This window comes from Bos grunniens, chromosome 11, assembly GCF_055505025.1.
Source record: "Bos grunniens cultivar Pamir isolate PY7600 chromosome 11, Bosgru_T2T1.0, whole genome shotgun sequence".
In the NCBI taxonomy this organism is placed as follows: Eukaryota; Metazoa; Chordata; class Mammalia; order Artiodactyla; family Bovidae; genus Bos; species Bos grunniens.
The window spans coordinates 35,549,250-35,564,486 of NC_141175.1; the positions used below are offsets into that span (position 1 = coordinate 35,549,250).

The window sequence follows — 15,237 nt, forward strand, 5'->3', positions numbered from 1 at the left end:
TCAGTTTTAATGTACACAGTAATTCAAAGAAAGTTTTCTGAATAGGTGTCCTGCACAGTCTCACCCCCAAATACTGAAAGCGGGTGGGCGCTCCTCTCGGATTGTGGCTACGTCTTTCGCTCCTTTTGTCTTTCAGTCGTACTAGAACTGTCATGGCGCCTTCAAGAAAAGGGGCAAGGCCTTCCTTTCGCCCAGCAGAATCATCCGGGGCACCAGGACCGGACCGAAGGGTAGACAGAGAGACGAGCCTCACTGAGACCGAAAATACCGAACCCTCCGAGAGGTCTCAGCCGGACAGGCGCAGCGGGAGGAGACGCGGTTGAAGGCTACCTCTACCAGCGACTGTACACCCCGGGGCACCGCCCACCCTGGCCGCCCTGTCCAATGGAAACCCAACGGCAGTGGGGCACCGCCCACTGTTGGTCAGGACGCCGCGAGGGCGGGGCCCGCAGTTCGGTTGCGCCGCGGAGCGCAGCTGTGAGCGAGTCTTTCTGATCCGGGGCCCCGGAACCCGAGCTGGAACTGAAGCGCAGGCTGCGGGGAGCGGAGTCAGGAGGTGAGTGCCTAGGGGAGAGAAGGTTTCAGCGAGAGGACTGAAGGATCGGCCTCTAGGGCCTGGATCTGGGACCCCAGCAGGCGAGTGTCTGGAGGAGGCCCTGCTCACTCGGTGGCCAAGGCCCGGCCCGCCGGAGCCGGGGGGCCGCCTCGGCCCCACATTTTCTGCCGGGCCCTCCCCGACTGCCCCCGAGTGGCGGCAGGGCGCCCGGAATTCTGCGGGCGCGGGGCGCCAGGCCCCGGCGTTCGTGTAGAACTCGGCCTGACGAGAGGCGGGGCCGGCGGCGGGGGCGGGGGCGGGGGCGGCGGTCGCAGGCCCGGAGGCCTGCGGAAGCGCAGCGTCGGGGCCGCGCCTGCTCCCGGGGCTGGCGCGCCGACTGCGCGGGGGCGTGGCCTGCGCCCCTGACGGCGCCGCGGGGCTGGCCTCTGGTGAGGTGGCCGCCGCTGGCTACAGGGCCTGCTTAGGGGCCCAACGCTCCCTCGCAGTCAGCGGGCTAGGCGACCTGTTGGAGTGTTAAATTCCTCCTCGAGTTTATATCTATCTGACTGGTCAGTCCTGCAGGTCTCAGGTCCTCTTCGGTCCGCTCAGGATGAGAGCGGGCGAGAGGCCTGTGGCCTGCGAGCTGTTGCTCAGGAGTTGAGATGCTGAGAAACTGAGATGCTGAGAAGCTGCAGTCCAAAAAATGAAAAACTTTGCAGGAAAAAACTTTGCAGTGTTTTACCTGCACGGCTCAGAAGTGAACACTGCATCTTGGGGTGGCTGGAGGCGGCGAGGAGATTCCCTTTTTCCGTCTGTGGTCTTATTTAAATTTCTGAACGACTGACCCTGAGACAAAACTCCCAGTGTGGCAAAGGTTTCTTCATCAGCAGGAGGGGTCCTGGGGATTCTTGGGCATTGCCATCATCTTGCCTACTGGGGAGAGATTGGGGAGGGAGAAAACAAGCACATTCGAAGAGCGTCTATGACTGATGAAGGTCTGGCATCTCGTGCCATACTGTGGATTAACTGTCTGTGCCCTAGGTCCAGAAGTTTCTTTAGAGCCCACTGGCCACAGGCTTCCTGTATTACAATTCCACTGATATTTCTTATAATGTAGCTGGGAACTTTCCTTAGCTGTTCAGATTCAGGATACATTCTATAAATACTCTAGAAAGTAATCCCTGTGAGCTTTTAGCTACTTTTCAGGAGGAGAAGAAAAATGATCTGTAACTTGAATTTTCTGGTAGATTACTAAAACTGTTGATTGAAATCCATGATAGGCAAGGACTGAGGGAAAAAACAGATGAAAAAGCATCTTGCCAGATTTTCTCTGTAGTGCTTTGTTGCTCTCTGATATTTACTGGAACGTCATCTAATAAAAATCTCCTCCAAAATGAAAAAAAATTTTTAAAAAGTCCAGGGAAATCTCCTGACTTGAGTTAAACATAGTGCAGGTTGATGGCAGAGATGGGCAGAAGAGGGCATCTGAGTTCTAAAAAGAAATGAGAGCTTTTCAAAAGATCCTGATCAGAAGCTTCTGTATTTTGAACTGACTTACAGGAGCAAATCTACAGGATATTTTCGTCCTGAGGAGCATCCCCTTTAGCCCAGCACACATAGGTTCCAACTTCTTCACAGCCTTCATTCTTAGAGATATGGAATAACATTCAGCGGTTTTCCTATGACTCTCTGAAGTTTGTGACATTTAGCTTTTAAGAATTCTTTTTTCCCAAGAAGCCATGTCCATGTATAATACTATACACTATTTAGTGTAATATAGTACTTTTCCTGTAATGGCTTTGTCTTGAATTATTTGTGCTTAAAAGGGATACCTGTGTCAGATCCAGTGCCTCAGAGGATGGAGCCTTTGAGCCATGTGAATGAAATGAAAACTGGAAGATTAAAATCTTAGCTGTGCCTTAAATTTAGGCTTTATGAGTGTTGGCATCTTATTTATATTGTTCACTATGGTATCTCAAGCACCTAGCTTAGTGCTTGGCCCACGATAGGCGCTTAATAAACATTTGTTGAATGAGTGAATAGAAAAAAAATGTTGCTAACCAGGACCCACCCATTTGCCACACTCATATCACAGGGAAGGTGAGGTCATCAGGAATGAAGTCACTAACCACTACCAGTTACCTGGCCCAAGGGTAGCCTCCTCTTGGACTGGCAGGCTTATTCTGTGCATAGGAGGGATGGAGAGTGGATGCCAGGGTTATTCCAAGTAGAATAAATCAGCTTAGGGTTTCAGTTGGACAAATTGGTTGAGAATACTACAGCTCTAACTCAAGCTGGTTCATTGGAACATTTGGGGATCTGGAGTCATCTGCCCTGCATAGTGCCCTTGTAGCTTGGTTCTTGAGCATAGTGCAGATGAGGTAGATGAGAATTCAAAGGGAAGGCTATTGGGTAGGTATTTGCTGAGAAAGAATGAGGGCCCTGATTTTGCTGTTCCATTTGGACCTTACTAAACATGAGTTGTACAACCATAAATCTTTTGTTTGCCAGTCTTGGGTGAATCATCTTTTTACATGATAAAATATGTTTATTAACATGTTTATGCATAGAAGCATATTCTTTAAGCTTGATGTGTACTTCAGTTGGTCACTGACCTGGGTGAGTCATCTTCAGCCGAGATAGCTCCCCTTCTCCAGACTAGGAGAGTAGTTAATGTTTAGGGTTCATACAGGACTAATTCTGATTTTGGACTTAAAGGAAACAAGGGAGCTGTATGTTTTATTTACTTTTAAACCCCAGATTAGGTTATTAGGATGGAATCTATAGAATCTATTCTAACCCTCTCTACCTTCTCCTTCACCCTTGCTCCAACCAGTGCAGGCCTGAGTGTTTGTTCCAGCATGTCGGAAGGCGAACCCCAGACAGTACTCAGCAGTGGTTCGGACCCAAAGGTAGAATCCTCATCCTCAACTCCTGGCTTGACGTCAGTGTCACCTCCTGTGACCTCCACAACCTCGGCTGCTTCCCCAGAGGAAGAAGAAGAAAGCGAAGATGAGTCTGAGATCTTGGAAGAGTCACCCTGTGGGCGCTGGCAGAAGAGGCGAGAAGAGGTAAAGCAGTAGGAGTATTTAGTGGGAGTGTTGTTTCCCTGGTAACTCATCTGGTAAAGAATCCGCCTACAAGGCAGGAGACCCCAGTTCGATTCCTGGGTCAGGAAGATCCCCTGGAGAAGGGATAGGCTACCCATTCCAGTATTCTTGGGCTTCCCTGCTGGCTCAGATGGTAAAGAATCTGCCTGCAATGCGGGAGACCTGGGTTTGCTTCCTGGGTTGGGAAGATCCCCTGGAGCAGGGCATGGCAACCCACTCCAGTATTCTTGCCTGGAGAATCCCCATGGACAGAGGAGCCTGGCAGGCTACAGTCCATGGGGTTGCAAAGAATTGGACACGACTGAGCAGCTAAGCACAGCACAGTGTGAGTGTTACTTCACAGTGAATTCTAAGAGGTGAGAAGTGGAGGGACAGAGTCTCAAAGGGGCAGACCAAACTTGAACAGGTCAGAGGCAGGGAGAAGATGATCGTATGGAGTATTACAACAGACAGTTCATGTGGTAACTTTAATTCCCTTTCATTTGAATTTCTTCTCAGGTGAATCAGCGGAATGTACCAGGTATTGACAGCGCATACCTGGCCATGGATACAGAGGAGGGTGTAGAGGTTGTGTGGAATGAGGTACAATTCTCAGAGCGCAAGAACTACAAGCTGCAGGAGGTAAGCAATGGTGAAAGGATGCAGCCTGTGGGTTGTTAGAATGCTGGTGTTAAAGAGGAATTGATGTTGGGAAGCTACTAGGAGAAGAGTATGTTGGGGTTAGATCATTTCTAGTGGGGATAGGAAATGGCTTTTTAGGATGATAATGCTTTCTGAACATTGTAATCCCAACGTCTCTCCTGCTTCCAGGAAAAGGTCCGTGCTGTGTTTGATAATCTGATTCAGTTGGAACATCTCAACATTGTCAAGTTTCATAAGTATTGGGCTGACATTAAAGAGAACAAGGCCAGGGTAAGAACTTTTTCCTGAGCTTACTGGAAACAGACTAGCTACATTTATTGTTCTTTTTACATTCAGAAAAAGGTAGTATTGAAACAGAGCTGGAATCAGCTGGTGTTGAGTCAGTGATGCCATCCAGCCATCTCATCCTCTGTCACCTCCTTCTCTTGGCATCAGTCTTTCCCAGCATCAGGGTCTTTTCCAGTAAGTCAGCTCTTCACATCAGGTGGCCAAAGTGTTGGAGCTTCAGCTTCAGCACCAGCCCTTCCAGTGAATATTCAGGGTTGATTTCCTTTAGGATTGACTGGTTTCATCTTGCATTCCAAGGGTATGCCTATGACTATTACCTGTGCCTTTTGTCTGGTTATAGTCAGGGCAAAAATGAGTGAATTTTTGTTTCTTCCTTGCCATAACTCATATTGCTCAATAATTTTCATTGCCCTATTAAATCTAAGGAAGTAATACTAAGAACAAAAGAGAGAAACTTTATTAAAAATACAAGGCTTCCACACAGACAGAGAGCAGACTGGTGGACACGGTAGGGGAAGGAGAGGGTGGGACGAATTGAGAGAGCAGCGTGGAAACATACACATTACCATATGTAAAACAGGTAGCCAGTGGGAATTTGCTGTGTGACACAGGGAGCCCAACCTGGCGCTCTGTGACAACCTAGAGGGGTGGGACGGGATGGGAGATGAAAAAAAGAAAAATACCAGGCTTCCAAATTTTATGTTTATGTCATATAAAAGTTACCCAGATAAGGGATCATTTCTGTTGTAAAGCTTTATTTGTGTGTTCTGCCTCTCCAGGTCATTTTTATCACAGAATATATGTCATCTGGGAGTCTTAAGCAATTTCTGAAGAAGACCAAAAAAAACCACAAGACTATGAATGAAAAGGTACAGAGAGAGAGCAGACAAAGCTTTAGGCTGGTTTGGAAGTTTAAAAAAGATTATGAAGCTGATCAGGAAAGGGATGGAGGGAACTGTGGAGGGTGAAGAGAGTGGATAACTGCTGACCCCTGGATCAAACTCTGTTCCAGGCTTGGAAGCGTTGGTGCACACAGATCCTCTCTGCCCTAAGGTAAGCAAGATCTGGTAGTGTCTTTCCCATATTTATTCCTGATTAGTTCCTCCAAACAAATTTCAGGGCACTACTCTGCTGTTCTTTTCTGCCCCACTTCTTTTCTTCCCCACTTTCTTTGAACCATATTCTCAAGATTAGGCCCCTATGGATCTTTTAAAGGGTTCATTCCAATGGCTTGACCATGATACTGTCTCCCACCTCTTTCTCCTAGTTCTTATCCAGCTATTTAACTCATCAGGCATAATGGAGATTCAGAGTGTGGGTATTACCTTTGTGATGACCAGCAGTAGACCAGGCCCTTGCTCTTCTTAACCCTTGGGTTCCCCCTGCCCTAATTTCCCACTGGCCCCTCTAACAGCCCAGTGCCCCCACAGCTACCTGCACTCGTGTGACCCCCCCATCATCCATGGGAACCTGACCTGTGACACCATCTTCATCCAGCACAACGGACTCATCAAGATTGGCTCTGGTGAGGGGAGGGAGAGGTTCTGGGCAGGGGAGCCTCGGGAATTTGGGAACCATGGGGGTAAGATGAAAGGAATGGGGGAAAAGAGCAAAATTCTGAGGTGTGGGCTGGTGATAAGAGAAAGGACCTTACTAGGGGCAATTTATAGAGAGGCCAGTCAAGTAGTGGAAAAAGGGGTAGGGCCTAATCTTGAACCTTTTGGAGTGAATTTGGGGTTAATACAGAGATCTCAATAGAAGGTTGGGAAAGGGCAAGAGTTGGGTGTAAGGTCTGACTTGAGCCCCTGGGGCTGGACCTACCATCGGAGGTTCCAGGCTGTGCCTGCTGTGAGTGCTTTCATTTGCTGTGTACACGTGTGCAGTGTTTAACATTTCTGCGTGCCGTGTCTGTGTGTTGTTGTGTGTCCATTTGTCTGGGGCTTGGCTCCTCCATCGCTCACAACTTTTCTCTGTTTTCCTCCCTCCCGCTTACGGGCTGCTCTGTTCCCAACAGTCTTTCATAGGATTTTTGCTAATGGTGAGAGCTCCCTCTGCCCTGCGTGGGGCGCTGTTTGTGCTTCCCCTGCTCCCCTTTGCGGCTGCCCAGTGCATGCAGTCGTGGGAGCAAACCCTGTCCCGCTGCCTAATTATGCCTGCTTGGCTTCTGCCCTACCAACCCTTCGCCTGCTTGCCCTTCCATAACCCGCTTGTTTCCTGTGGATTCTGCCTGGCTGGCCACTTATGTCCTGGATTCTTACTCCCCCCTCATCATCAGGCTGGTTCCTTAAGTCATACTGTGCTCCCAGACCCTCTGTGACTTGTAGTCATTGTTTATGATCCGAGTGAGTCCAAACTGGGCCCGGCCCTGGTTCCTCGTTCAGCCCTGTGGCAGGCAGTGTTGAGGAATGAGAGGGTAGAGCAGGGGTCTAAAGTTTTTGGTGGATTCCAAGTGAAACTGATTTAAGGGTATTGGTTTAATTTTGAGCTCGTTTTAAGTTTCAGTCAGTTAAGGTGGATAAGAAGGAGGCTATCCTTATGGTTGTATGTTAATCCTTCTTACCCATCTTCATCCAAGTTTCTGAGGTCTCTTAATTGTTCCAGATTAGGAAGGGCTGCCAGTGTTTTTATGCTGTATGCAGGATGGGTGAAAGAACTAGACCAAACATTTTCATGAGATCAGGGGGTAGATGTACCTGGGCTTTGGGGCAAGTAAGCAGGTCACAAGTGAAAGTTTTTCCTTAGGCTGTGTTGTACCTTGCCAGCCCAAAGACCCTAGGTACCTGTTAGTTTAGTGTGGAACCTTTGTTGCTACTGAGTTAGGGACCTTAGATAAGAAGTGGTAGATTGAGAAAGGGGAGGCAGGTGGTGTTCATGTTTAGTTTGGACTTCCTGATGGGAAAGGGCTCAGTTTATGCCTGTTGAGGGTTAGAGACTTCAGGAGAGAATTTGTCTTTTGGGGGCCTCTCTCTGGAGCAAAGCTGTGCTTTGTTGACGGTGGTCAGATTGTGGGTATCTCCCCTACTCCCAGTGGCTCCTGACACTATCAACAATCATGTGAAGACTTGTCGGGAAGAGCAGAAGAACCTCCACTTCTTTGCACCAGAATATGGAGGTAAGGCATCCCAGTTTCTCTGCCCTTTGCCCATCCCCCAGATTCTCCAATTTATAACCTAAGGGTCAGCGGTAACATAACTGAAACTGCTGTCCTTCTCTACTGACATGTGCAAAGTTTTAAGACATCTCTGCCCTGTGCCCATCCCCCAGATTCTCCAATTTATAACCTAAGGGTCAGCGGTAACATAACTGAAACTGCTGTCCTTCTCTACTGGCATGCACAAAGTTTTAAGACATCTCTGCCATGCCCTGCCCCACATCTCTGATTCACCAAAGCTGCTCTGTTTTCCCTAGAAGTCACTAATGTGACAACGGCAGTGGACATCTACTCCTTTGGCATGTGTGCACTGGAGGTGAGGAGACCAGAGGGGTGGGTAGTGGAAAGGGGTGAAATTAGAAGATAGAAGGGGAAATGGAGGGTTGGCAAGTGAGGTAACTGGTCTGGGGGAGTGATTGTGGAAACACTGAGGTTTCTTAGGTCTCTGTTTTTCCTTTTTATTCCCCCTCTCTGTAGATGGCAGTGTTGGAGATTCAGGGCAATGGAGAGTCCTCATATGTGCCACAGGAAGCCATCAGCAGTGCCATTCAGCTTCTAGAAGACCCATTACAAAGGGTGAGGATTCTTAGGATCACTTCTCCTTAACAGACTTTGAAATGTTTTTAGGTTCTTCTTCCTTCTAGCCACTGGGAGGGCTTCCCTTGTGGCTCAGCTGATAAAGAATCTGCCTGTACGCCTAAGACCTGGGTTTAATCCCTCAGTTGGGAAGATCCCCTGGAGAAGTAAAAAGCTACCCACTCCAGTATTCTGGCCTGGAGAATTCCATGGACTGTATAGTCCACAGGGTCGCAAAGAGTCAGACACGACTGAGCAACTTTCACTTCACCCACTGGGAATATGCTCTCTTCTAAGAGCAAGAGAATATAAAGCAGAAAGGCAAAGTAGCATTTCCCTAGGTGTTTTTGATACACACACACATTCTGTCTCTCTCGGGTCAGGGGTTTAAGATGGGTAATAAGGTTGAGTCTTACGGTTGCATGTTAACTTAGGTGTCTCTACATGAAGGCAGACTAATTTGATGGTTACCTCAGGTAATTGATACATACTCTTAAACAACCATCTTGATATTTTTAAACAAATTAATCAAGCCTTTGACTGTGTGGATCACAATAAACTGTGGACAATTCTGAAAGAGATGGGAATACCAGACCACCTGACCTGCCTCTTGAGAAACCTATATGCAGGTCAGGAAGCAACAGTTAGAACTGGACATGGAACAACAGACTGGTTCCAAATAGGAAAAGGAGTACGTCCAGGCTGTATATTGTCACCCTGCTTATTTAACTTATATGCAGAGTACATTATGAGAAACGCTGGGCTGGATGAAGCACAAGCTAGAATCAAGATTGCCAGGAAAAATATCAGTAACCTTAGATATGTAGATGACACCACCCTTATGGCAGAAAGTGAAGAGGAACTGAAGAGCCTCTTGATGAAAGTGAAAGAGGAGAGTGAAAAAGTTGGCTTACAGCTCAACATTCAGAAAACGAAGATCATGGCATCTGGCCCCATCACTTCATGGGAAATGGGGAAACAGTGGAAACAGTGTCAGACTTTATTTTTGGGGGCTCCAGAATCACTGCAGATGGTGATTGCAGCCATGAAATTAAAAGACGCTTACTTGTGGCTCAGAGGTTACAGGGTCTGCCTCCAATGCGGGAGACCCGGGTTTGATCCCTGGGTTGGGAAGATCCCCTGGAGAAGGAAATGGTAACCCACTCCAGTATTCTTGCCTGGAGAATCCCATGGACAGAGAAGCCTGGTAGACGACAGTCCACGGGGTCGCAAAGAGTCGGACACAAGTGAGCGACTTCACTTTCTTTTCACTTTACTCCTTGGAAGGAAAGTTATGACCAACCTAGATAGTGTATTCAAAAGCAGAGACATTACTTTGCCAACAAAGGTCCATCTAGTCAAGGCTATGGTTTTTCCAGTGGTCATGTATGGATGTGAGAGTTGGACTGTAAAGAAAGCTGAGCGCCGAAGAATTGATGCTTTTGTACCATGGTGTTGGAGAAGACTCTTGAGAGTCCCTTGGACTGCAAGGAGATCCAACCAGTCCATTCTAAAGGAGATCAGTCCTGGGTGTTCATTGGAAGGACTGATGTTGAAGCTGAAACTCCAATACTTTGGCCACCTCATGTGAAGAGTTGACTCATTGGAAAAGACTCTGATGCTGGGAGGGATTGGAGGCAGGAGGAGAAGGGGATGACAGAGGATGAGATGGCTGGATGGCATCACCGACTTGATGGACATGAATTTGGGTGAACTCTAGGAGTTGGTGATGGACAGGGAGGCCTGGCGTGCTGCGATTCATGGGTTCGCAAAGAGTCAGGACGTGACTGAGCGACTGAACTGACCTGAACTGAATCAGTGTGAATTACTCAAACCAGTCATTTGGGGTTGTATATTCATATAGTTTTAGTTAGGGAAAGTGCCCTGAAATAAATGAGCTAAGATTGAAAGGATATAAGGGTTTTGAATCAGGTAATAAGATATGGTAAGTAGAGTCTGGAAATAAAGAGGAGGTTAGTTTGTAAGTCATTACATGCATTTAAAAGGGACTGAAGGAGAAAAGAAGGAAGACTAGTGGGAATCTTGAGGGTACTGTGGAATAAGTTTCTAGTTCAGATTCAGGGTGCCATGTTCAAGTAAAAGATGAGGTATATGGCTTTTTGGCCTTCCACAGGGAAAGGAGGAAAGCAGGTTAACTGTCATGGGACCTAGGAGAGGTAAATAGGTAGGGGTTAGAGAAACAGAGGGAAATCCAGTGAATAAATGATGTAGTGGACAAAGAAAATTGTGATAGTAGGCTTGGGAAATAAAAAGATGGTGAATATTACTGTCCACAGTGGATGAGTTTGGGAAGAGAGAGGTAAATTTGGCAAGAATTGGAGAAGGTAGGCAGTGAGTGGGCTAATAAAGCAGAGAGATAGAAAATAAGGAAAAAGATATCATAACTTTGAACAGCAAAGGAAAGAGAAAGCTTGTGGCTAGGAAGCAAAAAAATAAAACAATGAAAGACAATGAATGATATTTCATATATAATACATTATAGTTTTCAAAGTCTTTTCAAATACATTTAGCAATTTGTTGCCTTAGCCATTGCTGAGCAATTAGTATGAACAAAGTCTTGTGCTGGATACAGTGAGAGAGATAAACACAGTGGGCTGCTTACCAGATGCCTGCTCCACTCCCTTGTTCCCTTTTCTAGGAGTTCATTCAAAAGTGCCTGCAGTCTGAGCCTGCTCGCAGACCAACAGCCAGAGAACTTCTGTTTCACCCAGCACTGTTTGAAGTGCCCTCGCTCAAACTCCTTGCTGCCCACTGCATTGTGGGACACCAGCGTGAGTCCTCTTGACCCTTCTAGAAATTTTTTTCCAGTCTGGAGCCTTGTAACTCTGACTGGTGTGTTCTCTTTCCTCTTCTACTTCCAAAAGGATTCTTTCCCACCCTCCCCCAGGACCCCTGTGCCCTCTATAATATTAATCTGAACTATCCTTCCATAACTTCCCATTCCATCTTGCTCTCTAGACATGATCCCAGAGAATGCTCTGGAGGAGATCACCAAAAATATGGATACCAGTGCTGTACTGGCTGAAATCCCTGCGGGACCAGGAAGAGAACCAGTTCAGACTCTGTGAGTAACTAACTGAGAGGTTCTGAAAGGGACAGATTGGTCACTCCCACCTGGAGGTTTCTGTCAACTGTCCTTTGGGAATGGTTGAACCTGCTGTTTCACTTCTTTCCTTCCATATTCTTTTTTTTTTTCCTCCAGGTACTCTCAGTCTCCAGCTCTGGAATTGGATAAATTCCTTGAAGATGTCAGGTGAGAGAAGAATAAGAAAAAAAACTTCCTTTAGGAGGTAGGGGTGGGTGTCCGAAGGCATCTAGAGCCCATCTGACCTGTCTGATCTCCATTTAGGAATGGGATATACCCCCTGACAGCCTTTGGGCTGCCTCGGCCCCAGCAGCCGCAGCAGGAGGAGGTGACATCACCTGTGGTGCCCCCATCTGTCAAAACTCCAACACCCGAGCCGGCTGAGGTGGAGACCCGCAAGGTATGGCTGGGTGGATGTAGCAGAGAGGGACATCTCAAATAAGGCTTTGTCCTGTAAAGACAGGAATGTGTGTCTGCTCCCTGGCACCCACGTCCTGTGGGCTGGAAACCCCAGCTCTTGGGGGCTTTTTGCTCACTGGTCTCTACTCTTGTGACACTCTCTGCCTCCTCTCCCTAGGTAGTGCTGATGCAGTGCAACATTGAGTCGGTGGAGGAGGGAGTCAAACACCACGTAAGGCTCAGGGCCCAGGGCTGTGTAGCGCTGGGTGGCCAGAGGGTGGGGAAGGGGAGCCTCATTTTCTGACTGTCCTATTCTCCAGCTGACGCTTCTGCTGAAGCTGGAGGACAAACTGAACCGGCACCTGAGCTGTGACCTGATGCCAAGTGAGTCTCTCCTGTCCCTCAGAGGATGGAGAGTCTGTGAGCCTCACCTGTGAGGGACACTTTCAGGGGTGGGGAAGGTGACCTGGCAGCAACACGCGGACTCACTTAGAATGAGTATCTTCGCCCCTAAAACTGGAGGGTGGATCTGATTTGACAGTTTTGCTTGTGTCCCAGCCAGGGTCACCTGGCCGGGGCTGTTGGAAGGGCTCCCGTGACCCTCAGTCGCGCACTGTGCTCACCCTCTCCTGTTTCTCTGTCAGATGAGAACATCCCGGAGCTGGCGGCTGAGCTGGTGCAGCTGGGCTTCATTAGTGAGGTGAGGCATCTGCCTTCCGCCGCCGCCCGAGGCAGGGCGGCTCCTCCGCTCTCTCGTCTAGGCCGGATCTCACTGAGCCCTTCCCCTCCAGGCTGACCAGAGCCGACTGACTTCTCTGCTGGAGGAGACCCTGAACAAGTTCAATTTTGCCAGGAACAGCACTCTCAACTCAGCCGCTGTCACCGTCTCCTCTTAGAGCCACTCGGCCCGGCCCCTCCTCCGCGCTGTGGCCTCCGGAGAGGCTGCGGCTCCCGCCCCGCCCCCCGTCAGTATTACCCCGTGAAGCCGCGCTCTCCTGTTATTCAGGAGGGCTCTGGGCTCCCTGGTTCTGAGCATCACCCTCCCCAGCCCCCCCACCCCTTTCTCTTCCATCCCTCTGCACTTTGTTTACTTGTTTTGCACAGACGTGGGCCTGGGCCTTGGCCTTCTCAGCAGCCGCCTTCTAGTCGGGGGCTAGTAGCCGAATTGCAGCTCCCGCCCAGCCTGTGTGGAAGGAGGCTCACGGGCGCGGGGAGCTGAGTTCTACCATCCCGCTGGGGCGGACGGGGCGGGAGAGAAGGGTGGTGCTGCAGGGGTGGCCCCAGGGGGCCATTCGATTCGCCTCAGTTGCTGCTGTAATAAAAGTCTACTTTTTGCTACGCGCGTAGTGTGTGTGTGTGGTGTGTCCCGCTGTCCGCCAGGGGGCGCGGAGGCCGGACCGCAGGTGTGCCGGGCGGGCGGAGCCCGCCGGGGCGCGGGGGCGGAGCCAGGGCCGGCAGGTAAGAGCTGCCCCGCGGCGAGCGCCGACGGACGGGATGAAGTGCCGCCGCCTCTGCGCTTTCGGTAATTTCCGGCCCCTCCGGCCTTGTTTTCCCCCGAGGGTCCACCCTGGACCCGCCCTCGGGCCAGTGGCCGACCTGGGGTGGCCTCCGGCTCCTCAGCCGGCTCAGCGCGCCCCTCGCCTGTGCCTTGCAGACGCGGCCCGGGGCCCCCGGCGGCTCATGCGGGTGGGCCTGGCGCTGATCCTGGTGGGCCACGTGAACCTGTTGCTGGGGGCCGTGCTGCACGGCACCGTCCTGCGGCACGTGGCCAACCCCCGCGGCGCCGTCACCCCGGAGTACACCACCGCCAATGTCATCTCCGTGGGCTCAGGGCTGCTGGTGAGCGCGGCGGGGCGGGGCGAGCCGGGGCAGGGGCGCGGGCGGTGGGGGCCGCCGAGCGGTGCGGGCCTCAGGTTTCGTTTCTTCCAGAGCGTTTCCTTGGGACTTGTGGCCCTTTTGGCGTCCAGGAATCTTTTTCGCCCACGATTGGTGAGATTTCTGGAGCTTTAAGGAGGAGGCCTGGTGCCAGGGAAGCGGGCAGGGTGTGTGTGTGTGTGCCGGGGGTGGGGGCGGGGGGAGGCGCCTGATTCAGCTTCGTCTTTAGTGGGAGAGCGAGCCCCAAATAAGAGTAACCGAGGTGTCTGGTCAGTGGGCGAGGCAGCCACCCCCCAGGCTGCTCACCCTGACCTCCTTCCCCTGCCAGCACTGGGCCCTGCTGGCGCTAGCGCTGGTGAACCTTCTCTTGTCTGCTGCCTGCTCCCTGGGCCTCCTCCTCGCTGTGTCCCTCACTGTGGCCAATGGCGGCCGTCGTCTTATTGCTGACTGCCACCCAGGACTGCTGGATCCTTTGGTACCGCTGGACCAGGGGTCTGGACATGCTGACTGCCCCTTTGACCCCACGAAAATCTATGTGAGTCCAATTCTCTCCTCAGCCTTTTTGCAGTCCACAGAGCCTGGGTCCTGCCCTTTAATCACCCGCACTTGCCACTCCTGCCTGACTTCCTCTCCTTGTCTCCCGCCCTTCCTTCACCTTTTAGGACACAGCCTTGGCTCTCTGGATCCCTTCTGTGTTCATGTCTGCAGCCGAGGCTGCTCTCTCTGGTTACTGCTGTGTGGCTGCACTCACCCTGCGTGGGGTAGGGCCCTGTAGGAAGGATGGGCTACAGGAGCAGGTAAGGAAGATGAACAGGAAGGGCTCATTCTACACAGATTGTGTTGAAGAGACGCTGGATTATATAACTGAGGGCTGGAGCACTAATCCCACCCTTTTGTGTAGCTGGAGGAGCTGACAGAGCTTGAATTTCCTAAACGTAAATGGCAGGAAAATGTGCAGCTACTGGACCAAACACGAGAAATCCGGACCTCACAGAAAAGTTGGGTTTAGGGCCAGGTAATGGGCCAGGAGGACTGTGGCCTGGGAAAGGGCAGTGGTAGGGAGCACGCCTGGAACTGGGTTGAGTCCTTTGCTATGCTGCTGGCCCTCTGACCAGGCTCTCCCTTCTGTCAAGCAGGTGCAGTTCCGAAGGCTCCGTCCACAAGGGTTTTCCATTGACCCCTAGGATATGTTTATATAGTAACAGCTATAATAAAAGGACCTCTCTTCTACTTGATTATGTTTCCTTTTTGGGGAAAGGGGTGCTGGGCTAGTGTTGGGGGTGCCTTGTTCAAAGAATACAGTGGTCTCGGTTACTTACAAGACTTTAATGAAGGATGGAACCTACTGACTCTCCCAGTTACTGGAAAGAGAAGCTGGTGCTGGGCAGCCCCCCGCACCACTGACTGATGAACTTCAGCACATCTTGGCACATGGGGCTGTGGGAGGTCTGTGAGCAAACAGAGCAGGAGAGGGACTCAGCAGTACTGGGAAGAACATTCCCGATAGAGGGAAAACCAGCTCCATCTCAGTGTGGGGAGCAGGCTGTGGGGCCTG

The 15,237-nt window shown here is 50.5% G+C and overlaps 3 protein-coding genes across 12 annotated transcripts in view; 2 read left to right on the plus strand and 1 right to left on the minus strand.

Annotated features, from left to right (window-relative positions):
- The first annotated feature begins 455 nt into the window (after window positions 1-455).
- NRBP1 (nuclear receptor binding protein 1) lies at window positions 456-13,145 on the plus strand. Of its 4 annotated transcripts, none has more exons than XM_086326028.1 (18): window positions 456-556; window positions 3,372-3,606; window positions 4,144-4,266; window positions 4,456-4,557; window positions 5,355-5,444; window positions 5,588-5,628; window positions 6,006-6,100; window positions 7,604-7,687; window positions 7,984-8,042; window positions 8,204-8,302; window positions 10,962-11,094; window positions 11,282-11,387; window positions 11,526-11,576; window positions 11,673-11,808; window positions 11,986-12,039; window positions 12,128-12,191; window positions 12,452-12,507; window positions 12,599-13,145. In XM_086326028.1, the coding sequence occupies exons 2-18, from the start codon at window positions 3,397-3,399 to the stop codon at window positions 12,701-12,703; spliced, it is 1,608 nt and encodes a 535-aa protein (XP_086182154.1). In that variant the 5' UTR covers window positions 456-556; window positions 3,372-3,396; the 3' UTR covers window positions 12,704-13,145. The 4 variants fall into 4 exon arrangements, with proteins under 4 accessions (XP_086182154.1, XP_086182156.1, XP_086182155.1 ...); XM_086326030.1 differs by having other exon boundaries at window positions 3,377-3,606; XM_086326029.1 differs by lacking the exon at window positions 12,128-12,191.
- Window positions 13,146-13,169: 24 nt separating this feature from the next.
- On the plus strand, window positions 13,170-14,912 carry KRTCAP3 (keratinocyte associated protein 3). 5 transcript variants are annotated; one of them, XM_086326063.1, is made up of 7 exons: window positions 13,170-13,329; window positions 13,462-13,646; window positions 13,737-13,796; window positions 14,011-14,217; window positions 14,345-14,479; window positions 14,584-14,697; window positions 14,816-14,912. In XM_086326063.1, the coding sequence occupies exons 1-6, from the start codon at window positions 13,302-13,304 to the stop codon at window positions 14,689-14,691; spliced, it is 723 nt and encodes a 240-aa protein (XP_086182189.1). In that variant the 5' UTR covers window positions 13,170-13,301; the 3' UTR covers window positions 14,692-14,697; window positions 14,816-14,912. The 5 variants fall into 5 exon arrangements, with proteins under 5 accessions (XP_086182189.1, XP_086182188.1, XP_086182190.1 ...); XM_086326062.1 differs by having other exon boundaries at window positions 14,819-14,912; XM_086326064.1 differs by lacking the exon at window positions 13,737-13,796 and having other exon boundaries at window positions 14,819-14,912.
- An 81-nt stretch (window positions 14,913-14,993) lies between these two features.
- Window positions 14,994-15,237, minus strand: part of IFT172 (intraflagellar transport 172) — a 37,659-nt gene continuing 37,415 nt past the window's right edge. For all 3 annotated transcript variants that reach the window (XR_015136572.1, XM_086326022.1, XM_086326024.1), the window contains exon 48: window positions 14,994-15,130. Coding sequence is in view for 2 of the 3 variants with exons in the window: in XM_086326022.1 (XP_086182148.1) it covers window positions 15,041-15,130 (90 nt within the window). In the remaining variant the exon portion in view is untranslated. The remainder of the gene's footprint in view (window positions 15,131-15,237) is intronic.